The 27,922-nt window shown below is 34.4% G+C and overlaps 1 protein-coding gene across 1 annotated transcript; it reads right to left on the reverse strand.

Moving 5' to 3' along the window:
• Nucleotides 1–704: 704 nt before the first annotated feature.
• LOC126975880 (U-scoloptoxin(01)-Cw1a-like) lies at nt 705–27,896 on the reverse strand. The gene is made up of 4 exons (XM_050823974.1): nt 27,762–27,896; nt 11,661–11,861; nt 5,786–5,928; nt 705–2,232 (listed from the first exon to the last, which is right to left on the reverse strand). Exons 1-4 carry the CDS (start codon nt 27,846–27,848, stop codon nt 2,127–2,129), a joined length of 537 nt encoding a protein of 178 aa, XP_050679931.1. The 5' UTR covers nt 27,849–27,896; the 3' UTR covers nt 705–2,126.
• Nucleotides 27,897–27,922: the final 26 nt, after the last annotated feature.

Consider the following 27,922-nt stretch of genomic DNA (forward strand, 5'->3'; position numbering starts at 1 on the left):
GCCCTGTATACTTGATGCGGCAGATACGGCGGGAATTCGGCACGCGCCAGCACAACCACTGACAGGGCGCAACGTGATGATGATGTTCAACTCGTACAAATCTTTAATGTTAATTCCGCTAAGATTGGTCTTTAATCAAATCGACAATCAAATTTCCCTTCTACCCGTTCCTGACAATCTTAGAGGAATCAACACTCAAGAAAACTCATAACATATTTAATCCTAAAATTATGGGATATTACTTAAAAATAACAAATTGTTCCTGAATATTAAGATGATTATTTTATGTTTACGATACAATTGTTTGATTTTTTTGACGTCTTCAAATAAGTATTCTTATCCTCTCAACTGATAATATGCGGTTGAGATACACCTATATATATAAAAATTAATTGCTGTTCGTTAGTCTTGCTAAAACTCGAGAACGGCTGGACCGATTTAGCTAATTTTGGTCTAGAATTATTTGTGGAGGTCCAGAGAAGGTTTAAAAGGTGAATTAATATGAAAAAATGCTCGAAATTAAATAAAAACAACAACTTTGTTTTTCGTTTAGATAAAAAGCAAACTTTAATTTAATTATTGATTTTTTCGTATTACTTTATATGGCAATACAACGTTTGCTGGGTCAGCTAGTAATATATATACATATATATATATATATTTATAACAAGTAAGTAAGTAGATAAATAAATAAAACAAATAAGTATTGTGCGTTATTTTTATTAAATCTAATCATAATTTGTCTTAATTTATTACCCATTATTATAAGCTATGAGTATTATTAACCTTATGATGAATTCGGCAAGATTAATATAAAATATAATATATGAATATAAATAATGTGAAATGTTTAATGAAGTGATAAATAAATAGGGCGCCATTTTGGTGTTAGCCTATTATTAAAAGGCTTTTGATTTGATTTAAATTTTCAGATTCTGCAAATTTGGATCTACTTATCTGTAGGTAATTATGTGCCTATGTGAAAAGACAATTTTACTAAAAATAATTGAATTTTAGTAAAAGATTTGGAATATTGGGTGTTTAAAATTTCGTTCTGATGTGATGATGCTAAAATTATAGATTAACAATAAACTAGTGCATAGACAAACACAGCTCGCATTAGAGAAGATCTTATCTAACGGAGATACAGCAAGATAGAAATGGAAAGCCTATCTGTTGTTACCGTAACCAATTTTGATTTACAAGTTCCTTCGTAGTTTTAATATTAAGCTTAGGCTGCATTTAGTGCTCAGCAATGACCGATGATCAGCAATGACGTCGGTTGAGCGTCTGAATTGTCGCGATATGAATTGCTACGCGCGTAGAGCTACGACGTCACGTTGACGATAATCATCGGTCGAGCTCGTCGGTCCGACGTACGGCGGTCCGCTGACGCGCTTTGACTATAAATTAGTGCGTTCAGTGCGACGCTGACCGAGCGACCGACCGTACGCGCGTATGTAACATCGTATTCAAAATTCGTAAACAAAAAATTGTGTTCCAGCACTACGGCATGTTCGAATATTTTATTTAATTTCTCCTTCAATTTGACGCTCTATATTAACTGGGTAAACATGATATCTTCAAAGTCTTCTATTCCGTAATCGTTTGCGAAAGTAGTACGCACATATTAAAAATATTTAAAATGGATTCATTTTTCTTCGCAATTGTACACGCGAAATCAAGCTGAGCACTAAACGCAACATGGTCGGCGCGTACGGATACACGCTACGCTCGACCGACGTTAGCGCTGACCGTCGGTTGAGCTTACTAAAGCATACATTGACAAATCCAAATATTTCCCGCGTTATCGGGCTGTATGTTGTCTGTCTAAACGTTAGTATAATCTAAGTCTGCGGCTGATAACAATATCCTATAAGAAAACCAGGCGGGTCGGTCATTCTAAATGAAGATAATATCTACCAAGTTATATCATAACTTAACTTTGAACTTGCTTGTGTATCCTTAACTTTAAGTAAATGAGTGTATAAAGGATGGCGACGGTTAAAGGCCGCTTGAACAAAACAGTTAAATTGATATCAAAGTAAGGTGACGCTGAAAATTTTATGTTTTATGTAAAAATTAATTTGAAACAGCCGGCCTTGTCTTACTTTCGGTGTAATAGTTTAGTGTTCCTTATAATAAATGCCGTATGGTACTTCTGGTTCATGCTGCACTGGTTGCGGTTTAGGTTTCGGAACATACGGGTTCTTCAATGGATCAGCATTCAGCCTGAAATTAAGAATTAATTAATAAGAAACACTATACAATTTGTTAAGATTTTAAAGTACCCTCACTTCTCGGATTAATAGACAAATAAAATTTTATGAACAATGCGGCATCTCAAGTCAATTTTCCTAATATAAATATTGGGGTTGAGCAGGTTATCAACTGTTGAACAAAGCATATAAGATTTTATGACGATACGTCACTCGAACAGTTAGCTCAGTTGGCAGAGCACTGGCACGGAACGCCAGAGGTCGTGGGTTCGAGTCTCGCATCGTTCATAAAATTTTGTTTTAAATTTTATATGTGTAAGAAACACTATGTAGTTCACAATATATTATAACTAAAGTAACATTAACATTAATCAATTAAGATTTTGGAAAGTAATTGTACAGAATCTGCTGCTCTGTGAATGCCTAAATCACTTGGTGTTCCGTAGATACGTTGCTCATTATGTGTCTTCTACCATAGTTACCACGGGGACTGTTCCAAGGAGATCAGGACATCACCCCATCATCCGGATGTCTGGTATTCCTTTACCGTGCGGTAGAAAGTGCGGAAAATAAAAAAAATACACTGTTTTTCATACGATTGCCAAGTTAATCTATTTATTTAACACATAAAATATTTTAATATTGATATATAGACACTATAAGTTGTTGTTAGGTTAGCTCATTACTTAATAACCTAAGACCGAAGGACCCTTAAGACCCTAAATAGATTGACAGACTTGGTATTACATGGATTTCACAACTTTTAACGGTAGAAGAACTGAGTTGCAAGATTTGTTTTTTTTTTATTTAGTCCATAAAACTGACAACAATTGTATGGATTGCATAGTAGTAAAATATACAAAAATACTATTTATCAATTGAGTCTACTGAATGTGGACGTGGCATGCGTGATTAAGTGATACATTAACTACAGCGCAACAAAACACGCTTAACAAACAAGCTTGATAAAAACAGGACTTATACTAACAGCCAATAACAAGAATAAAAAAAAGATTAACAGATTACTTACTTGCTAATTTATCTATGTACTTAATTTATTTTTTATTTTGGGTATATTGTTACAGAAGATATCTATAGCAAATAAATATGTTTTTATTATTAATTAAATTATGTTTTTCTTTACAAGTTATGTTTTTGATGGATTTATATTGATTACGTTTTTATTTTAATTTGATAATATCAGGATTTTCATATCAAAACTATGTGTGTACTTATGTATGCACGCAAGTAGTTTAACTTCTTTGGCCTAACAAAGCAAAAATCCTTAAAATTATCTATTACTCGTGCTATTTTGTAGAATGAACAATATTGCTAAAATCTTACAACGATGCCTTTAATAGTTAATTATTAAATAACGAATACGGCTGTATGGGCTTGAACCCTTTGCCTATCCTAATAATGGACGAAATAACCAAAAAAAAAAAATAACGAATGTCGCAAACGTCAGAAAATTTTAGGATCCAACTTCACCCTGTTACTTTTGTTTTACAGTATTGCGCGCGCATCTTAAAATTTCACTCACATCATTTTTTCATAACACGCCTATAGAAGTATAACTTCTAAAAGATATTTGTATGTAAGTAAGTATGTTGTTGCTGTTTCAAATTATGTGATAAAAGAATACACTTAATATAAGAGTAAAAATGCAATATTTAATTCAATCAAGTGGCATAAATTAATCTAACTATATTCAGCTGTACAAAATATCAAAATAGATTGAATTCTATTATTTCAATGCCCAAAAATATTTTTCATTACTTTGTGATAAATTGTATTATTTATGAGCACTTCTGTGGCACTGTTTTAAGAGTCACTATTTTGCATTGCTAACGAAGCTCTCGCTAAATTATATTTATACGTATATATTACTAAATTACCAATTAAATTGATGTACAAGTAACCGACTGACTTTTTTTATTTTCAATAATTCTAAATCCAAGTGGACGAAGTTGAGTGCCTAATTCCAATGCATAGGTAGTTACAGCTAGATTACTTTAACAGTTTTAATCAGCTAATGCAGTCCGTTATATTATGACATGGCTAATAATTATTACATTAAAATATATTTTATAACTTATGTAATTATTTATTTGAGATCATATTGAATTTAATTCTATTACGAATATTGTATAATCTACTGTTATGCCTACTACTCGGCTAAGTCCAGTTAGTAAGTCTTTTGTGGGGCGATGTATATGCTTTTACAACACGATCCCAGAAAATGTTCCGAATCGACGCATGCACACATACACACAATTTACACGGCCTCTAAGCGATCTTGGGAAGACAAAACTATTCAGCAAAGTGGATGTAAATACTATGTAATTAGAGTCGGGACAGCCTAAATAAAAATTGTAAATTAGTTGACGATGAAACGTATAGTGAGATTTGACATAAGTTTGAAATAGTTATTAGATACAATATAGCACTGACCTCTACTTTTTACCGCTGGACTTGCGGCTGTCAAATTGCTTTTGGACCTGTTTGATATTCACCATTTTTGCGCTGTTGGCCATGTAGCGAGATCGCGGTACTAAAACTAGTGATACAACCTGAGCTAAACAAACAACGATAGGAAACCTATTTACTTCAAATTATACTTTAAAAAGTTAATTCCTGAAGTATTCGCGTATATAACACGGAAAACGACCGAAATTAATTCAAAATGCATAAATCGTCAAAATTAGTTCTCTGGACACTCGCGAGTGGTGCTTCAAATAGGCCCAAATTGCTGTCAAATAAAAGGAAAAGCCTGTCCAGTGGTATTTATACAGGTCAGTGCAATATGGCGACGAAGTATAATCCGGCTAAGTTTGAAAGCGAACAGTTGCATAAAACGTAGTTTATTTTGGCTATCTCCGTTTTTTCACAACATTATAGCCGTCATCTGTCAATCAATCAATGACTGCACATTTAATACAATCGAGTGAATCGTTTTTTACTTAGATAGTTTCGCTAGGCTGCTATTGGGTGCCTCATCGTACGCCGCCGAAACTAGTCGCTGTCCGAGTTAAACTGTACCGCGCCATCCGCGACGTCAATCTTTTATATAATCAATATACCAACCCGAGCACTCCGTCCAGACGTAGGTATAAATTGAAAAAGGAGACCGCTGAGATTTGCTACTGTTCTATTACTTTTTTTTATGAAGATAAGGGGCGAGACGAGCAGGACGTTCAGCTGATGGTAATTGATATGCCCTGCCCATTACAATGCAGTGCCACTCAGGATTCTTGAAAAACCCCAAAAATTCTGAGTGGAACTGCAACTGCACTCGTCACCTTGAGACATTAGATGTTAAGTTAAGCCTAGTAATTTCACTAGCTACGGCGCCCTTCAGACCGAAACACAGTAATGCTTACACATTACTGCTTCACGGCAGAAATAGGCCTCGTTGTGGCCCCATAATCTAACCGGCATCCTGTGCAAAGCAGCCTCCCACTGGTATGCATAAATTGTGGTAATTGCATAAATTGTGACCTTCCGTCCTTGATGATTTTTATTTAACCCTTATGACGTCACTCACCGTCTCTTTAATAACTTACTTGTAATGTTCAATAGCCTGCGAGCAGTCCACATTGTACCACCAGTCACACGCGAACTTCGCCTGGTCGAAGAGAGTTCCGTTTGTGCACAAGAACGAAGCTCCTTGGTGTCCTTCCCGGCCGTCGTGACAAACGTGATACGCCTGATGATAAAGGAACAAATTAATGAAAGATTTGTGTACAGCGCTATAATAACAGCGTTATACTTTGGAGAAAATAGTTTCTCTAATGTATGTGCTAAACCAAAGTATAACCGATATAAGTGGCAGTATGCACGGGCACATAGCTCGACGGACAGATTGCTGGTGGGGCAGAAAAGTCCTCGAATGGCGATCACGTACGGGAAGACATAGCGTTGTTAGGCCCCCCGCAAGATGGACTTACGATCTGGTCAAGACCGCCGGAATACGTCGGATGAGGACAGCGCAGGACTGATCGTCTTGGAGATTTTTGGGGGAGGCCTTTTTCCAGCAGTGGACATCATCCGGCTGATGATGATGATGAAGCTAAATTATCTAAAATTAGCAACTCATAACAATTACCTATAGCCAATCGATCCTAAAGAACAGTTGAATTTAGTATTAAAATCCTAAAATAAAAATGTAAACATTGATCAGAATTTTTCTTGAAAATATTTGGAATAAATTAAACTCACTCCAAGATATTATGTTTGTTTTATTATAACGAATATTATTAATATTATAAAATAACTGCAATGTAAACTTCGCATGTTTTATTTAAGAAACACTCGGAAATTGCTTCGCTTTCTTATTTATACCCTTTACACCTCTTCTGACATTTTAATTTAAAATGGTGGAAAAATTCATTGGCTAATAGCGAATACATTAATATTTTATAAAGACCAAGCTTAGTAATAACCAAGCTGGGATAAAGTCTGCAATAACTTTTCTCATCAGATTTATATTTTTTTGTTGTGTAAGTACTAAAGTATCGCATGAAGATTGAATTGAAAACATTCAATGTCTTTATATATGCTTTAATGTAATGACTACATTTATGAAAATTTAATATACGGTTACAAAAATCGTCACCTTTTTACTCTCAATAGAGATTTTCATTATTATAACACTAGAAATAAGAGATTGCGTGTAAATAATTCTAGTAGGATTCATAAGATACATAATAGCTTTAAGGGTAAATTTTGTAAAAAAAAAGTCCCAGCCACTGTTCGGCATTATCTATAAATCAATTTGAATGTTTTATTAAAAAATGGCTCTGTCGTAAATCCTTCTTATCCACAGCTTAATATCTAAGTGATCGGATAGCCTGGGATTAGATTATGATTATTTTAAAGCAATAGCAATGAAAATAGTGTATATTTCATTAAAAGGAGCGCAAAAAAAAAGAATGCTGGGAGAGTTTCTTGCGCCGCTTCTTGTCTCTCAGAGCGCCATTTGTTTCTGAAGCAGTTGTAGTATTTAGTACATTAGAAATGACATCAAAACTTATTCTAAAGGAATCATTTTTGAGAAAATAAACGCATTTCATGTCTTTTACCACCACGTTTGAAAGTTTTTCGCCTTTTTTCTTAAAAAGACAAAAAAATATGGAAGGGGACGATAGCTATGATCTTCAAACAGAGGAATTACAGGAGGATTGAAAGCGTCTAAGGTGACATATAGGTGCATAGAAACCAGGAAATCGGAGGCTCCTTTGCACAGGATGCCGGCTAGATTATGGGAACCACAACGGCGCCAATTTCTGCCGTGAAGCTGTAATGTGTAAACATTACTGTGTAAACATTACTGTGTAAACATTACTGTGTTTCGGTGTAAAAATTACTGGGCAAATGAGACTTAACACCCTATGTCTCAGAGTTCATGGGTTTTTTCTGGCAGGGCGTATCAATCACCATCAGTTGAACGGCCTGCTCGTCTCGTCCCGTATTGGGTTTAAAGAAATATGAAAAAAAACTTTAATAAGGGTTAAAATACATTGTAATGACTGAAATATATTCAAGTTTTCTCGTCTTTTGTGTGATTAATAGCCGGTATTATTAAGGGGAATAGCTGCTTCTGTTTAAGTCTTCAGATAGTTTTTTTGGTCAATATTTTAAGTTTTAGGACTTAAATGACTCAACGGCCATCTGTCTGTGAAGCTATGTGCCCTTCACACCGCCACATCAGATGTTTACACATTACTGCTTCACGGCAGAAATAGGCACCCATTGTCTAAATATTGTCTAATTCTCAATTTTTTCTTTGTAAATTACGTATTGAAAATGGATTCCTTTTCTGCTTATAACAATGAAACCTAGAGCCGTCTTATAACTTTCAAGAGATTCATAGTAGAATAATGTTTACAAATATCTATCTACACTCTGTAATATTAGCAACTCTACTTTAGTACTTAAACAGTAACTGAGGGCCTAGTTCTAAAATTTAGCAAACTCAAATAAAGTATTCACAGCTAAATCAATTTAAAAGTTATTACTAACGAATAGAACTTTGAAGTTTGGGACTTATAAGGGCACGACGCTAACAGTCCTTTTAACTTATTCAACTTCATTAGTATTACTTGATTGTAATTTAGAAACTTGAAAACATTTAATTGAAATAGCAATAAGGGTCTATTCGATTATTTTGACTACATGAAATGGGCGGATTTCCTGACTCATTACTGAAGTCCTTATTTGCTAAAGTCGTTTAATTACACCGCAGGGGTTATCACATGTTTAATATCAGATTTCTTCATGATATCCAGTCTTTAAGACCACTTCATGCTTAGTTTTCTATAATGTAAGCGTTAGTTAATCATTTCGCCTCACAGGCCACTTATAAGACCACCATCGAGTACGTAGTGGTTTAGTATTAACCGAACAGCACACATGATGACGCGTAGAGATTGTTTTTCAGTATAATGTCTTACTGTGCATACTCTGAAACAACGTCCAACTATACCAATTAAAATATTTATTTTTATCTTTTTGTACTAGACTCCTGTTGTTACGGTTCCGTGCCGCAAAAGCAAAAACGGAACCCTTATTAAGGTCAGAGTGAACTCAATGTGCAAGCATTTATCTCGGGATCGGATGGAGAATGAAATTAAAACAATGTACTCAAGACTGTCATTTCATAGCGGTGAAAAAACAAAATTTAACGTTAACATAAAAAAAAGAAACGGCCGTTTATGCCACAAAAACGTTCATTTCGACACTCTCAAGGGAATCACAATTTATATTGCTGGAAAAGTCTAAAAACTATATAATATTTGTAGCACAGACTTGGCGAGAGACTTGCACGACTTCCCTCGGGAACTCGTGCGTTCTGGTCGCTCGCCAAGACTGTCCAAGGTAACTTCTGCCAGCCAGCCACTCCGCTACTGCACAGGGTGATGACTCGCTGGCCCATGACGCGAAAGAGAAAGCTGATCTCCTGGGCTCCCTCTTCTGGATGACCAAGGTGCACCACCACCGCATATTCCGCGGTGCGAGTTATACATGCCGGAGGTAAAATTCGGCATGGCGCTGTGCTTAAGGCGCTTCTCACCTTGGACATTCACAAATCGAGCGGGCCCGATGGCATTCCCCCGATAGTGCTGCGGACATGTACTCCGGAACTAGCGCCGGTCCTTACCCGTCTTTTCCGCCTCTCCTACTCATCAGGCGTAGTCCCGAAATTATGGAAGGCGGCTTTAGTGCACCCGATCCCAAATAAATTGTCTCTCCCAATCCCGTGAGCCTCTTGCCCTCTTATATAAAAAAAAATTTATGATTAAAAACACCGGTGTTTATACAAGGAACGACGATCATATTTTGAATTAAGTTACCCGTGTCATATGGGGTATCGAATGAAAGGACTTTATTGGCACAAGCTTAAACAGATTTTTCAAAATCTGGAATGATTGATACGATAGCATATGTGAACCTTCAAAAGAGTACGCACGCTCACCTAAAACAGAGCCCACGTTCGTCTAATTCCTCTTATGTTGAAAGAGGGTATGGGATTGCGACGACTTGCCATCAAGATGTAGATAATTGTAATATTTTTTCAAACAAAAGGAATAAAAAGATAAAAATTATTCAATTATTAAGTAATTATTTTCAAATTTCCTACAGATATTATTTCCGTTTGTATCGGCAAGATTGTCAGCCTCTGGCGACACGAAATTTCCTAAAACCTCACATCAAAGCCCTCTGTCTCTAAATTTCCCTGTAATTATCCAGCTTTAAACAATTTGGACTAACCCTTCAGTATATTTTTATATAATCATGCTGTAATTGCTCAAAGCGACCAAGGTCTGTGATTGTAATCAACTTGCGAAGCTAAATGTATTCAGATGACAGAGATTGTATTGTAGTTATTCCTAAATAAAATGTATTTTAATTGTCTTAAACGGTAATTCAATAATAGCTTATTTTACAAGCTCTTTTTATAATATAAATAATTATAAACAATTTGTTATATTTTAAAGTTCACCCTCACTTCTGGGATTAAATTTATTACACAATTAATCCCAGAAGTGAGAGGGTTATCACTTTATAACATAAAAAAATTGTTTGAATTTGCAAGAGCGACATCTCAAGACAATTTCCTTACCTGCAAATATTGGGGTTGAGCGGGTTATCATCTTCTGTTTTCAAATTTTATTTGTGTAATAAATCATTATGTTACGCTCATGACAAAATTCGTAAATAATACTTTTTTTTAAAGCTATATCTGCACAAAAAAAATAATAGCGAATATAACTAGTAAAGAGTTGTATTATTCATTGTTTTTCTTTTTGTAAAAATTAGTGAACCTAACAAAGAAATTCGGTGTTTAAAAATACATAAAAAATTTACCTATTGCAGTTTTAGTAAAAGTAAGTTTTAATTTTTCAATTCGGGAATTTTTATTGCAAAGATGTCACTCGTTCTGATCGGCCTCTTACAGATTAACTGGATTTTACACATTTTTAATTGAGAGTTAGCCGGACAGAACTATTGATTTGGAACTGCCAACAATTGATGAAATTAAAACAAGACATTTTCAGAAAACGGCCGGAATGCGTCAATAGATAGGGCGTGGTAAACCATACATATAGCCACTAAGCAAAATCTAAAATAGTTTAGCTGGTAGGTGTAAGCATAACCCTGACCTAGCTTCTAGATTAAGCACTCGTGGTGGTTACTGCAGAAGGTCTTACGCAATGCTAAAACTAATTTCTACAGCAACGGGATTAGGACCAGATCCAATCGTGCCCCTCCCCTATAGATGGTCTATCATGCGAGATCATACCAAGGAATTACAAAGTAAATAATGAACAGAAGTGAGTGGGTGTAGATGAGCAAAATAGGCCCTACTCCAAATAGACTTCAGGCTCTCTCGCAAGCTACTAAAAATCTCACGCCAAAGATTACGTAAATTAACCCATGTAATATCGGGTCACACCCCCAGTAACAAACATCTGTTTATATACTAAACTGTCACTGACAGCCCGCTGTGCAGAGCCTGCATGGAGGCAGAAGAGCACACATCATTCTGGGGTGTAGGAGTGTGGCCACTTACCGGGCCAAACACCTGGGATCACCGAGGACTCTCCCCGAGGTCATGGGTGACATCAGAGGTTTGATTGACTACCTTGAGGATCTGAGATGGCAAGATTAGCCGCCCACCTCACCACGCAAAATAGGCGTGCCATAGTCATCGAATTGCGGGTATTAGCCCGTGATAACCTAACATAACAAGATGGCATCGAAGAAAATGACACATAAAATGTTGTAATTAAATGCAAATAAACTTCACTTAAACTAAAAAAATATTGTTTTTCAATGTGAAGAAACTTTTGTCCCTTACCTATATCGTTTCTTAGATGTTCAGCAACCAACTAATAACGAAATTGTTTTCCATGTATGATTCATTATAATATTCACCTGGCATCCAGTCTCAACATTGGCGTACATTCCAGGGTGTACAGGTACATGGGCGCACGAGAACCTGGTCTCCGGAACCACGTGGTAGATCGGGTAGTCAACTCCTGGAACTCCTGGCACGTTGCGCAGGTCTTGTGGCTTCTCATGCTCCCGGAGAGGCTTGCGGTACACTTGTTGGTATTGAGGATAGTCTTCGTATTGCTGTAAGGTATAAATAACTAGAAATGGTTTTAAAAGTTATAACCCTCACTTATGGGATTAATTAGATAAATTAAATTAGTAAAGAAAAATATTAACAATCCGGAAACCGAACCCTTATCGCTCTTCCACTGAGCAAACCGTTCGAGTGACGTATCGTTCATAAATTTTGGTATGTCTTATTCAACTCTGAGGTTGGCTCAGTGGAAAAGCGCTCAGACGGAATCCAAGAGGTCACGGGTTCGAGTAATGCATCGTTCATAAATTTTGTTAACAAATTTAATTTTTCATATTGTACAAATATTGGGTAGTGAATTTTAACGTAGCGTCGAATTAGTGTTCACAAGTTAAAGGTCTATTCGGATTTAAAATTTGTCTAATACACGATTTAGCGAAATTTCCTAGTTCTGGAAGTTAAAAGAAACTTGTTTGGTGGATTATTATAATGGTTGAAACTTGTCACCTATAACTAGGGCCGCTCCTATCATATCATTTGCGTTAGCCTCTTAAAGTTAGCCAGCTTATACATAATCGAAAAGTAAGAAGTTTCTTCGAGAGTTCACTAATGGATCAAGAAAGTCTATACTTCGATATTTTGGAAATATCGATGTGAAAATTGAGCTAAAGTTTAAATGACAACTTTTTAAAATTAGCCCTGGCCTAAGCGTTCACCATAGTCACCGATATAGCCCAAATGATTGCGAAACTGAAGTGGCAGTGGGCAGGGCACATAACTCGGCGGACAGATGGCCGTTGGGGCAGTAAGGTCCTCGAATGGCGACCACGTACCGGAATGCGTAGTATTGGTAGGCCCCCCACAAGATGTACCGACGATCTGGTCAAGATCGCCGGAGTAGGATGGATGAGGGCAGTGCAGGACCGATCGTCATGGCGATATTTGGGAGAGGCATTTGTCCAGCAGTGGACGTCTTCCGGCTGAAATGATGATGCTGGTTGCAATAAACATTTTATTGTACTAATTATAATAATTAACAGGTAGTAATAATTTTTTTATTGAGTGAATCAATATTAACATTTTTACCTCTACATATTATGTTCCTAAATATTTTTATAATATATATATATATATAATGCCTATTACTCGGCTAAGTAGAGCTTTTACAACAAGATCCCAGAAAATGTTCGAAACAAAAGTGTTACAATATTCAAAAGAATAGTTAAAAGCGTTTGCGTGGTAAAGTGGTACAGATTACTATAACATAAATGACTTTCTTATTGATACCACAGATTGGGAATGGAGCGACCGGCCTCAGGCTATTGAACAAAAAGCCTAATTGTACGCTTTTACTTTGTAAACATATTTTTTATGAAAAAAAACCCACTGAGTTTGTTGTGACCGTTCTTTTCAGGTTTTTTTGGAATGGGTGGTAGTTTTTGACTTTCAATAAGCGATGTCACATCCTATTTTGAATAAAAATATTTGAATTTGAATTTGAATTGTTGCAAGCACAATTATTAGCTCTTGTCATCGTATTAACTACGTAAGATATACCCACACATACTATTATTACTGTTCTAGTATTAATATTAGAAGGAAAAATCAGTCACACTCTTAAAATATTATAATATTTCTTACAAAAGACACTATTACCTTATTTACATAATTCACACACCCAAACAAATCACCAAAAGTCGATCAACCTCGATTCACTACGGTATCCACCCTAAAATCAACTCTATATCTAAACTGCGAGAGTATATTATCGTTCATATCGTTATAGAGGGCATTATGCCGTACTGAAATGTCATGATTACGTCAGCACATTGACCCAACTCAAGTGAAAGGTGAAGTAAGAAAAGTAGATGAAGTTATATCATACGTGACTTTAACGTAGTTCGTCGTGGTCTGTTTTTGTAAGATAATAACAATGTATTTTACCTTCATGGATCTCTATTGAATGAATAATTCTAAAACAACTTGATGTGGGTACTTCCGTTCCTACGGAATATAATATGTATAACATAAGAATATGCTATGTTGACTTTGACTACATTTACAACGGGACCCAACAAGCCTGTCCGGTCGTTGTTTACGGCGGTTCCCAATATTCAGTCTATCTCTTACTTGAGTTAAAAATCGTAACTATCGTTGACTTTTCTGTCCCAATAAACTTATCGACGGTAACTCACCTTATCCGTGCACGCTGTCTGTCAATGGGACGACGTATAGCTCACCAGCGACATAACGTTTATATGGAAATTGCAATTCAGGCGTCCCAATATAATGCGATAAGAATGACTTATCGGGTATATTGGGACAGCTTCAGATTATTGACAGCTAATTACTGACAGTAGAAGGTTGTAATTTATCTCTATCTGTAGATAGTATATTGGGAATGGCCGTTAATCATTCAAGCAGCATTGCTAGAATAAAATCCCTACTAATATTATAAATGTAAGTAAATGGAATGGAATGGAAGGAATGTAAGTTTGTTTGTAACGCTTTCACGCCTAAACCACCGAACTGATTTTTATAAAATTTAGTACAGAGAAAGACTAGAATTTGTAAAAGGACATAGACTACTTTTAATTGCAATAAAATAAATGGAGGGTTTTAAATAGGAGATGGCATTTTGTATGGGAATTCATCATTCTCGAAAAAAAACAATGAAACTTTGTGTTTAGATACTTTATAAGAAATAATTTATAAGCATTTGTTCGAGCATTTATAAAACTTTTATGGGGATGAAATTGGATATTAAAGTTCACAGGTAAATTTCTGAAAGTTGTCAATGGATTATTTAAAATTTGGATAGTATCAGAATTTACGAGTAGTATCGGAGTATCTATGAAGATGGTGTTAAAGGTTATTTTCTCTATTGTAAAGTTGAAACGAGTTGCCGTTGAGTTGCTTGTATGTTCTTCTCACCAGCCCTACTTATTCCGACCATATGGTAGATTTAGTAATTTTAAAGAAATATTAATATTGACGACTAAGCCGAGCAGTACATCGATTTACACCGTTAAACCACAACAACAGTTGCTCTCAAGAGTAGTGTAAGTAAGTATTCTATTATACAGGTGGCCCGACCAAACCGGTCAATATGGGGATTTCAGAATATATAAGAGATAGAAGAATATCTTCTAAGGAACCACGATATCGATTTTAGAGAAAACAAAAACTACATTCATAGATTTTCAAAAAAAAATCGTGATGATAGTGTAGGTTGTAAGGAGTGATTATTGCTATGAAACCTTGTGTCTAAAATTAAAAGAAATTGCTTTATTTGATATTGTTTCATGTAAGTTGTCGGTTTTACTCGTTATAAAAATGCAGGCAATAACCAATCGCCATGTTGTCTGGGTATACCAGTAAAAAGATTTTATTTTGCTGTTATTTGAAAATGGAATGTTAACTTCTAAGATTGCCGAATTTCAATTTTAAAAAATGAACGCTTCATGTCTGCGTACTAGTAAAAATATGTTTTTGCTATTATTTGAAAATGGAACGTGAACTTCTGGATTACCAAATATCAATCAAAGAGAAAACGAATGACGGGAAATTTAACTCTCATTTGTTATTTTACAGATTTTTTTTTCTTTGTGCTGTGTTGTTTGTTTGTGTGTAATTTCTAAATATGCCATTGAGAAACGGTGAGAATTTAGATTTATTAGAAGCTTACTTTAAAAATGACAGAAATTGCACACAATAGTCGGATCGCCATAGAATTTTTAAATAATTATTTCCAACAAACTTGGATTGGAACAACCAGCGAGGTCATCCGATTTAACCCCACTAGATCATTTCTTGTGGGGTTACGTTAAAGATGAAGTCTATAAAACTAGCTACGACACCACTGAAGATCTAAAAATAGCCATAGAGACTATTTTAACCCAAATTCACAACTTCAAAGTACAAAACGCCATAAAAAAATAGTTAACTAAACGAGTTGACTATTGCATTCAAGAAAATGGTTGCCATTTTGAACATTTACTAAAATAATAATAATAACATTTAAAAAAGCAGTTTCTTTTAATTTTAGACACAAGGTTTCATAGCGACAATCACTTCTTACAACCTACACTATCAATGTGGCAATAAAACAAAAATGTCTTTTTTTTCCAAAATGACCGGGTTCGATTCCCGAGTCGTGTATAATTTTTTTTGAAAATCTATGAATGCAGATTTTGTTTTCTCTAAAATCGATATCGTGGTTCCTTAGAAGATATTCTTCTATCTCTTATATATTTTAAAATCCCTATACTGACCGGTTTGGGTGGGCCACCCTGTATATAGACATTTATAGAGATTTTTGAAGCATTTTGCTGTTAGTTGAGTAATGAATAATATGTAAGTGAGTGATGCTATAAATGTAGGGCTGAGTTCTCGTGATAGGCATCGTCATGCTCGCTTAATGCCCCTGCTGGTGGCGGCGACGTGGGGCGGGTCGTTTCCTTCCCTAATATGGTCGAGGGAGGCGATGACTGGTCCATCGTGAATGGGCGCTACTTGTAGTGTCAAAAAGATCCTCTCACCGGGAAATCTGCTTCATGTTTTTTTTATTTCTTTTAATTTCTTTATTTATTGTAATAAAAGTTATTATATGTATACTTTTTAAATATAAATAGTAGCTAATAAATGCTCGCATAATTCCTTTAATTTATTTACGGCATGTTATTTGGATTGATGCATCTACTGTGTAGTACATAAATATACTATATTTATGTTCTACATAACTATAAGTATGTTTTTACTAATTAATTAACATTTTTTGACTTACTCGTGTAAGGCATTTAGTAATTGATGTTTGAGTATTTATGTTGTATCACTTTGCATTAATTGTAATTGAAATGATTTGTAAATTTTATTGAAAATAAGTCCCTGTTATACCATTCTGTTTTGAAAAGAGCAACCTTCGAGTTTCTCGCTCGTTTTTCTCTAATAAAATCTACCTTCCGAATGAGCTGTACGAAAATTCATGTTTATGACATATTTCAAGTGTTATGCAATATACCTATAAAATAAAATATTTTTGATTTCATTTCATTTAATTAGTCTAAATATAAGATAACTTTTATATAAAATATATACCGGTGACAACCCTAAGTCAAATAGAGTCCTACTTCACATAAGGAGCTGGGAATTTAAGTGAGAGGGCCACACTTGTCACGGACGCCCGGCGCTTGCACAGCATCGAGTCACAATTTCTATACAACGTGCAAACTAAATTATACCTTACATAAATACTTATTAAGTTAAAATTTGCTTTTTCCTAATACATTTACATACTTTGCTCTTAATAGTGATTTTCATTATTATAACACTAGAAATAAGGGATTGCTTGTAACTAATTCTAGTAGGCTTCATAAGATACATAATAGCTTTAAGGGTAAATGTATACACTTCTATAAAAAAGTTCCAGCCACTGTTCAGGCATTATCTTTAAATAAATTTAAATGTTTTATAAAAATGGCTTTGTCGTAAATCCTATTACTCCACTGCTGAATATCTAAATGATCGGACAGCCTGGGACTAGATTGTGATTATTTTATAGCGATGGAAATCACTGTACAATATTGTATATTTTTATTGAAAAGAGCGCAAAAAAAAGAATGCTGGGAGAGTTTCTTGCGCCGCTTCTTCTCTCTCAGAGCGCCATTTGTTTCCGAAGCGGTAATAGTATTTAGCAGTTATTAGAAATGACATCAAAAAGAATTCTAAAGGAATCAATTTTGAGAAAATAAATGCCTTTTGCCTTTTTACAAACCTAACTTGTATTCTTATCTTGTTTAGATTTCTTAATGACAAACATAATAACTATATATATATATATATATATATATATATATATATATATATATATATATATATATATATATATAGCGTACATATTTTTTATTTCTAATATTTTTTATTTATTGAGGTCGATATAACATGGCTACCTGAAAAATGCATGTACACTCACTGATGAAATTAAAAGGAAAATGGGAAAATTTATTACTAACGATTTATAGTTTAATCATTAACCGACTTCAAAAAAGGAGGAGGTTCTCAATTCGTCGGAATGTTCTTTTTTTTATGTTTGTTACCACTGCACCAATTTTGATAATTCTTTTTTTATTTGAAAACTGGTGCTTCCCGTGTAGTTCTATTGTAATTTGGTCCAGATCTGACAATGGCATCCATGAGAAAACCATAAAAGTCTTAAATTTGCTATACATACGTATAGCAAAGTGGATGATAAATTTAGGAATAACTCAATATCGCGCCAACCGATTTCGATGATTCTTTTTTTATTGGAAAGGATATACTTTAAAGATAGTTTGGTGTCAGATTGGTTAGGTTCTGATCACGGAATCCATGACAAAGTAACAGAACTCTTCAATTCTACAATACAGATATATATATATAATAGTAACTAGAATTAGATTAATTATTTAGATTGTATAAAAATACGCAATAATTTTTATACTTTTTAGTGCACATTATATCTATTGTTTTGAAATAGTGTTTTTGAAGTCGGTTGTTTTTTGGTTAAAATTTTTTTTTTCATTATATCTTGTATAAATACCTGTCATATCATTATTTGTAATAGTATCATCAAATATGGGTGAACTCTATGTTTATTTAACATACTATTATAAATTTAAGAATTATTTTCACAAAAGGAACACAATAAGGAATGTATCTTAATTTCTAATTATTATAAACAAAAAAGTTTAAATGTGTCTAGCCTCAAAGAGTATTCTCAGTTTATACATAATAAATAATTATTTATTACGTTGCCCCAATTGACTATTCTGTGCTATATTTCGATAGTTTGGTAACCCGATTTATAACTTGTTATTATACAACTACCTGCACGTTTAACAATAATCTCATGTATGTGGTTGTAATTTTAGCGTTTGCCAATAAAAAAGTTAACAATCTTAATATATACAGGATGTCCCAAAGTTATGCGACATGAAGGGAAAGTATCTTAAATATTGAAGATAGGCTATTTTACTGAAAGAAGACTTTATCTTATTTTTAAAAGTTAGTAATTCTGCATTCAAATATTTTCTAAAACTTACTTGCCTCGTCTGGGAATCTAACCGACTTAAATATAAAAAAAACACCCGTACTTTTATGATGCCAATCGAAAGAATGGCCAAAAACTAATAACTCTTCTAAAGTAACATAGTTATTTAAAAGAAAGTAGTAAATTAAGTGGGTATTTTTTTTGTAAATTAATTAATTAAATGCTCAAAATGTGATCTCTCTTGCCTTACGCAAATCGCCAATCCTTTAATGAGTCCGCTGTCTGTTGATTTTCTTATCATTTTATGGTGAATACTCGACTACTTTCCCATAACTTTGGGACATCCTGTATACTTCTTTTGTGCGTCTGTTCTAACTGAGCTCCTCCTTAACGGCTGGACCGATTTTAATGAATCTTTCCTTGTGTCTTCAGGTGGATTCGAGAATGGTTTAGATTCACAATTGAACTACCTCCTAAACGGCTTGACCGATTTTAATGACTTTTTGTGTGTTCCGATAAATTTGAGATTGGTTTGTGTCTTTAGGTGGATTCGAGAATGGTTTAGATACACAATTGAACTACCTCCTAAAGGGTTTGACCGATTTTGATGACTTTTTGTATGTTCCAGTGAATTTGAAATTGGTTTAGATTCTCAATTCCGTCTATATAATATAATTCTCCTGCTGCAAGTGTATGTTAGTGAACTCCTCCTAACAGCTGGACCGATTTTTCCAAATTTAAGACGTGTGTACAGGACAACGTCTGTCGGGTCCACTAGTATATTATATATCCACATTTTGATACAACACAAGGTGTCTAAAAACATGCCTCGTGTAGAGGCGAATCACATTTTTATTGGTTAAAGGCAAATCTTAACGGCATTTACATCTTTCCTACCTTCCGTTTGTCACCCCAGGTCTCCGAGTGACAGACAATGTATTTAACTATATTGTACTTATCTATCTTTACACCTTTTACTAGCTGTTCCAGCAAACGTTTTATTGCCGATATTAAAATCGCGATACAAAAGTAACTGTTGATCGTAGATGGGTGAAAATTTGAAGTTGTATGTATTTTTAATGCTGACTCAAATCAAACAAATTAACAAAAAAATGTCAAAAAAATAAAAAATAAAAAAATCGTGTAGACCACCCTTAACATTTAGGGAGATGTTGTCCGAATCTCAGACCTACCCAATATGCACTCAAAATTTCATGAGAATCGGTCAAGCCACTTCAGAGGAGTTCAAAGTTTAACACCATGACACGAGAATTTTATATATTAGATTATTCTGTACGTGTGTTGACATTGAACTTCTCATAAACGGCAGGACCGATTTTGATGATTTTTTAGAGTGTTCCAGTGAATTTGAGATTGGTTTAGATTCTCATTACAGTCAACATATAATATTCCTACGTATGTTAGTGATCTCCTCCTAACGTCTGGACCGATTTTTCAAATTTAACTTGTGTTTACAGGGCAACGTCTGTCGAGTCCGCTAGTAGATTTATTTATTTTGTCGAACCCTATGGTTAGGGCTGGGGCGTTAGGAACACGAGATGTAGATACACACACATACACACACGCACTGCCTAGGATACATGCATAATGGGTCCAGATCCAGATACCTACAATAAGGGATAGGTTGCAAGCGTTAGGGGTAGGTTCTTCCCCCTTTTTTCTGTAAGCATATCTATTGATTATCAGATGGGTTTTCATAGTTTTAAAAAATCGTCATCATGTCTATTATCAACTCAGTTTTCTGTGAACATCTAAATGTATCGCTGGGGGTTGAAACATCTCACCATTTTCTGCTGGAACTTGGCGAATTCTAATATCACACGCCACACACTAAACCACTATTCTGACTACATAGTTAATCAAAGGCACGTTGACCTCAGCGGTTGGCAATGCTGTGATACCTCTGATGTGTAAAAAGATTCCCAATTTAATCCCATATCCTTTACAAAAATGTTTAAGTTTGTTTACTACAATCGTATTTGTAACTTAATCACCCGAGCAATATAACTTAACTCATAATAACAGAAACAGATAAGAGCGAATACTTTTTCACAAAAACAAACTCATGTAAAATTAATGATCCCGCCGCTGCAACTTTACAACAACAGATTGAAGTGGGATGAAGTCGCTGTACAAAGTTAGCGCACACACAATTTCATACTTGCGAAGAACAAACAATGTGGAACTTTCGACTCGAGATTTTTATTAGTTTACCGAGTTTTCTTACTTTCATATCTTGTTGCGTCTTATTATTAATATTGGCTAAGTGTGGACCGTTAAGGGTATGTTCACAGTGGAACTAGCAAGCGAGAAATGTTAACAATATTTGCGGAATTTTTGTCGATAGGGACCCTGACTCTTACAAACATTTTAGCGCTCTACAAATAGCAGGTCCAGCCACATATGGAGTGTTGCTGTCATCTCTGGTCTCACGCACCCCAGTATCAGCTCCAACCATTTGACTGCATGCAACGTAGAGCTCCTCTAGTAGCCAGATATCCAGTGATCTTTAAACAGCTAGATGAGTAGGCAATGAGGAGAGATGAATTTATCACGGGTAGTGTTCCGAAGAGCTGATTCCTGCCGCTGAATTCCACATTCGCACGCTAGGCTATCATTTTCACTATCTGGACTTCTTTCGTTCTTCTACGGTATGGTTCAAGTAACACTCTCCCACGTACGACACCACTATACAACATGGCTACTTTAAAAATAAAATCACGTTCACTTTTCTTAAGGACTGGCAATGCTACTCTTCTTATAAAACACAAATTTACAAAACGTTTAAACACTAGATTACCGTATACTTTTCATAGAATTTTGTAAGTGATTTTCACCAGAAAAATTGTACACTTTTTATAGATCAATGAAAATGCAATAGTTTAAGTGTCTGTTATTAACCATAATCATCGTAATTAGCTATTTATTTAATGTGCGAAGATACCGATGATATTGCCGATTTTTTTATCTGATACCCGCATATTGTCTAAGTGCCTAAAGACTGAAGACTAAAGACAAAAGCGCTAACGTTGTTATCACTAGCAATGCTTCAATACTAAAAATGCAAAAACAAACAAGAATTAAAAAAATTAAAAAACCAATGACGTTCTATACTTAAAGACAAATCACGTCGTAAAAAACGAAAAACGAAACATGGAACATGTCACAAATTGCACTTTAATAACCTTCGACTGTTATATCTATACATTGCCGCATTAACTCCGCAACTATATAAAACATTTTGAATTTGGAACCCGATTCAAAAAAATGTTTAAATGGAAGAAAAAACTTAAAAGAAGAAAATAATTATCTAAATATAGAATAATATGTGTTCGAAGTAAATACATCGAACAGCATTATATAACAAATATTGCTTAGTAGATAAAATTAATTGTAATAAAACCATGTGTTGCCTTTAGTAAGGCAGTACGCGGGTGACCATTGATGGGGCCGGTCCTAGTTACCATTAACCATTACAGGACCGGCCCGAGTAACCATTTTAACCATCATTATTTATTACCAATATATAGTAGAGATGCAGTACGCGAGTAACCATTGATCGGTCCGGTCCTAGTTACCATTTACCAGTCTATAACCATTACAGGACTGGTCCGAGTAACCATTTTAACCAATAGAAATCCGCGTACTCACAAATAGGATCATTAATTATAGTTATTTACCAAGTGTCATAGATTAATTTAGTATCTTAAGTAAATAAATACTTTTACCATAAAACCAATATATATATATCTACCCCTAAGCGCACCCCTTTTCAATATGATTAAATTAATATATTTTCAGAATGACTATACTTTTACCAATATATTATATATCTCATGAAGCGCAGTAATTGGACAGCTGAACTTGTATGCGTATGTTGTTCTTTTGCAGAAAAAAACTAATAGAAACAAAAAAAACTTTGATAGAGAATTACAAAATGGCCCCCATGAAAAAAAAAATTTGAAGTAAAAACTTCTTTTAGCGCGGTACGCATATTTTTAGATGAGATAAAATCTCTGGACTCGCGACACCGTTACGAGACGCCATAGTGTGTACATACACATGGACATAATATAGCAGACCGCGAACGCGTCTAGATAAATATTTATTTTCACCTGTTGTTAAGTGATCACCGCCACCCACAATCTCTTGCAACACCAGCGGAATCACAGGAGCGTTGCCGGCCTTTTAGGAAGGTGTACGCGCTTTTTTTGAAGGTACCCATGTCGTATCGTCCCGGAAACACACAAGGACCGCACAAGGAAGTTCATTCCACATCTTTGTAGTAGTTGGAAGAAAGCTCCTTGAAAACCGCACTGTGGAGGACCGCCACACATCCAGATGGTGGGGATGATATCCTAACTTGTGGCGTGTCGTGCGAAGGTGGAAAATGTTGATATATTATTATTATCTATTATTCAAATCAAAAATTTTTATATCCTGTTTTATTTACCATGAACCTATAGTTTCTATTTTAGATTGTAATAATTTTTATGATAATGATGATGATACAGGAGTTGTAGAAATTGCTAACAATGATTCATAAAAGAGTTTTAAGGTTTCCAATAATTATTAAAATACAATTCATACATAAAATGCAATACATAAACCCATCTAAAAAAATTGTCTAACGCGCCAAAATAGGTTTCCAATTCTGTCGGCACTTTCGGAGTACAACCCGTACCCGTTTTTACAAAAATTTCTAATAGTGCATAGTATTCATAGGCGAATCGATTGAACACGGTTTTTCATTCAAAACAATACATGAGAAGGTAAGTTAATAGACCCGAGTTTGAAACAATGGCCGTAAGCGGAAACTGGAGTATTATTTCTGTACAGGTTCAACGACTTTTATGTACTTTCAGTAGGTGTAACTTTTCACTTTGATGCCTTAGTTGGAGCACCTAAAGCCAACACTTATGTTAGATTAAAGTTTTGAAATAGCTGTCACGGTTTCCATTTATTTCATTAGAAACTTGACCCTTTTGTAACCGAAATAATATATAAGTCTAATAAAATCATATAAATGTCTCTACATATTTTTTGAAGTTATACTTCTTTGGGCACCTTATGAAAAAATTATGAGAGTGAAATTTTGAGATGCGCGCGCATCACTGTAACACAAACACACTGTTCAGCTGATGGTAATTGATACGCCCTGTCCATTACAATGCAGTGCCGCTCAAAATTATTGAAAAACTCGAAAATTCTGAGCGAGAGAGATTCTGTTACACCCTACAGCTTCACGGCAAAAATAGGCGCCATTGTGGTACTCATAATCTAGCCGGCATCCTGTGCAAAAGAGCCTCCCACTGGTGATTTTAGTTAGTAGTAGTGGTAGTACTTCGTATATCTTAAATAAAACTACGATACCATACGCCCTGTTACTATAATTATGACCTTAGATTATTAATACGTCTAGTTAGACTATGACAGCTGGGACGTCGACAAAAAAAGAATTAATGAAAAAAAACTAAGCTCTATTTTGAGCAAATCAGGCACATTTACACAGTGTATCATACAAATCGCGAGTGTAAGACGCAGCTTGTCACGCAAACTAAACTATACCTGGCCTGTTTTTATCGGTTGTCTAACAGCAAGTGACTTTATCTAAGATCATGAAGATGACACTGAAGTTTAAAAAAACACAGACAGACACTAAATATTTACTAAATACTTTGTGATATATATAAAGATCAATTTATTAGTAAATTTCGCCAGCGTGGAAAAATTCAATTATTGCAAAGCTATTTTCTCCGAAAACTACATGCCTCGATATTTTATGAAAATTTAAACTTACATTTACCACACATCCTAAATTAAATTATCTCTCAATAGCATGCTCTAATTGGATTTAGTTCGGTAGTGATTTTGAATTCATTGGACACAATAGACTAGGATATAACTTTCATTCGATTCAATGAATTCATAATATAATATTTAGGGTATTTTGAATTTCACCTAAAACATCTAACTCAGCGAACTTAACTTTTATAGTAATAATAGTTAAACCAGTTAGTTTAATAAAAGATAGATAGAAAGAACAACAATTTAATAAACAGCAGTCAAAATTTGAAATATTTTTTTGAAATTTTAAATGTAAATCTTAGATATAAAATTGTCGTGTCACAATGTTAGTTACCTTACTTCTCCGAAACGGCTTAACTGATTTTTACCAAATTTTTTATGCATATTCAGTAGGTCTGAGTTTCGGCTACTATCCATTTTTCATCCCCCTAAATGTTAAGGGTAGTCCACCCCAAAATATGATTTTTTAATTTTTTACAAACTTTTTTATTTTTATTTTATTATGATTCAGCATTGAAAAATACATACAAATTTAAATTTTCGCCTCTCTACGATCTACAACTATTTTTGTAGCACTATTTTCAATTGAGTCCCATCCACCAAACCGATATAGGGTTGCAAGATGGCAATTGAATACAATAATTGTCTGAGAATCGGTTGCATCAAAATTTTAATAATTGATTTTTTTAAATATGTTATATGGCAATACGACGTTTGCTGGGTCAGCTAGTACTAGATAAATACATCATAAGTATTAAAATCATTTATTTGAACTTATGTATCTCCTTCAGTGCCGCCATATTTGTTTTCCTAAGATTAACTTTAGTAGAACTAAACTAACTTGATAACTTGACTTATGATTATTGAGTAATATTTATTCTCCAACATATAAAGTAACATAATAATATAAGTATACCCCTTAAGAATATTTGAAAACCATCATTTCATGCACATTGTTTATTTATACAAAATATTCGATATCCCTATATCTGCCAGCCGTCCTGTTACGACTCAATTTTTACTTTATATTCTGTTACTCCCAAATCTTTATTAAACTCGATATAAAACGACTGTTATAACATGATATTGCTTTTTATTGTCAGTCTGTGTGCAGAATAATAACTTTCTGTTTGACTTTCCCAAATAAAAAGTGTTAATAATACCATAAAGTTATATAGTACCCAAATAACAAGACTTCAATGCCATAAGATGGCTAAAACGGAAATTATAAAAAAAGTTATTTCAGAAAGAATGATTTAAACTACGCTTAAAAGATATGTTTTGGGCATCTGTCAACAACAAAAATTTGACAGTTAATTACAAATAGGTCCAAAACGAATCAGTGATACCGAAAAAAAAGCAAAATACCGAAAAACCATACAGCGTTGTTTAATTTTAAAAAAAAGTTTAAATCAAAGAAACTTGATTAGACAAAAACTAATAATATACTATGATACACACTTACATATACACATATAGTTGAAGAGGCTGAGTAAATAAGTAACATAGTATGTAGAACCTTTATTCATATTCCAAAAAAGTGATAAAAACCTTCAGAATATAATTTATGAGTCGGGTAAGCGAGCCAACAACGTGTAAAAGTACCGCAAGGTGCGAATTTGCAAGATAACTCCTGAATAGCAATTTCTCTCGAGCCGAGTTTCAAACAATCTACTTTGAAGAGCTTGATCAAAGAAATAAAACTAAAAAACATCCGAAAACGAGAGTAAATTTAACCAACAGTCATTCGGCTTTGAGGGACTCGAGGGAGAACTGCAGAAGTGAAATTGCCAAAGTTAGTGCTCCCTTATGAAAGCGAGTTATTGCTAAATGTTATAAGCCCTGTGGCAAGGCGTTTTATCGCAATAATTTGGGTCCGGACACCGGTTTGGAAACTTTGAATTGTAACGAAGAACATGCAAAGACTTATTATTGATTTTTATGTAATTTAAATCGTTAAGTTTAAAAATTTTGTCATATTATTTAAATTGTGCAAGATAAAATTTAGCAATATTGCTGATAATATTTTAACTAGGTCAAATTGTAAGCTATGCAATTTAATGTTTGGTTCATGAATTAATCTCAGCTGTATATAGCCTATAAAATAAAGGACTGTGCAGTTTTATTTAAGAATTATTATTTATAGATTCTAGATTCTCCGTACCTGTTAATAGGGTTGCTTAACTAAATAACTTAATTGCGTAACAATTTTTGGCTTCAATATTTTATGCTCAAACTCCAACACTGCTTGTCGTAGGACTGCACATCAAAAGTGAAAACACCTTAGCTACTAAAACTTGTAAACATCATTTATGGGTAGTTATTGAGATATATTTAAGAAATTATTTTATCAATGTCTTAATATGTTATATATTCAATACGATCAATGGAATCACTCCACAGACCTAAATACTGAGCTAACTATGCCTTCAATTTCGTGACATCAACTCTCAACTGAGAAGAAGCTACAAGAAACTAAGTGAGGCGAAAAAATTTCTTGTAATTACATTTACTTATTTTTCATTGATTTAGTCTTTTCAACTTTAAAACTGTCAAATGCGTGACGAAAAGGACATTTAAGCAGATAGAGCGATCACTGGCAATTTTTTACTAATATTGTCATGTTTTCCGTTCAGTGTGATATAAATCATACTTTATACTCTCTTTGGCGAAAAGAAAACGTAAGTTTAAGGCTTTTCCTTAGATCATAATTAAGTCCTCGACGTACTTAAAGAAGGTTTCACTTCAAAATTGGTGCGCGAGTTAACCACATACGACACAAGTGAAAACTTCAAGGTGAGGTTATTAATATGAAATATTCAACTATTTTTTGCCCTATATTCATAAAAAATAACAATATACATAATTATAATTTTTTATACACAATTATTCTGGAATATATTGCTCTAACGATTAGTCGATTTGAGCCAACTTTAGCAGACGAGCGTTTAATAGCCAAGCGTGACAGCTCAGACGCTTTCACTATCAAATAAAGTGTAAAGCGCGGCTAAAGAAGTAAAACGTCAAAAAACTTGATCATTAATCGACCCACGAGTGAACTTTTCTAGCGGTCAGTAGAAAACAACCTTACCTGTAGATAGGCTGCATCGGACACCAGACCGCACAGGAGGGCCCCCGTAAGAGCCCTAAGAACTGCCTTTCCCATTTCCCCACACATTGTACAAAGCTATGTATAACCTCTTAAACGGTCTTCAATAGACTGCCGAGCAATCAGCAATGACCAACGCGTGG

This window comes from Leptidea sinapis, chromosome 38 (genome assembly GCF_905404315.1).
Source record: "Leptidea sinapis chromosome 38, ilLepSina1.1, whole genome shotgun sequence".
NCBI classification, from domain to species: domain Eukaryota; kingdom Metazoa; phylum Arthropoda; class Insecta; order Lepidoptera; family Pieridae; genus Leptidea; species Leptidea sinapis.

Bases quoted from the DNA above. Each gene is read 5' to 3' on its own strand.
- LOC126975880 (XM_050823974.1), bottom strand. From the start codon at position 27,848: ATGTGTGGGGAAATGGGAAAGGCAGTTCTTAGGGCTCTTACGGGGGCC. The intron at 11,862-27,761 runs GTAAGGTTGTTT...TATACCTTACAG, and splicing joins CCGATGCAGCCTATCTACAG to CAATACGAAGACTATCCTCA. The intron at 2,233-5,785 runs GTAAGTTATTAA...TCTTAATTTCAG, and splicing joins CAGGCTATTGAACATTACAA to GCTGAATGCTGATCCATTGA.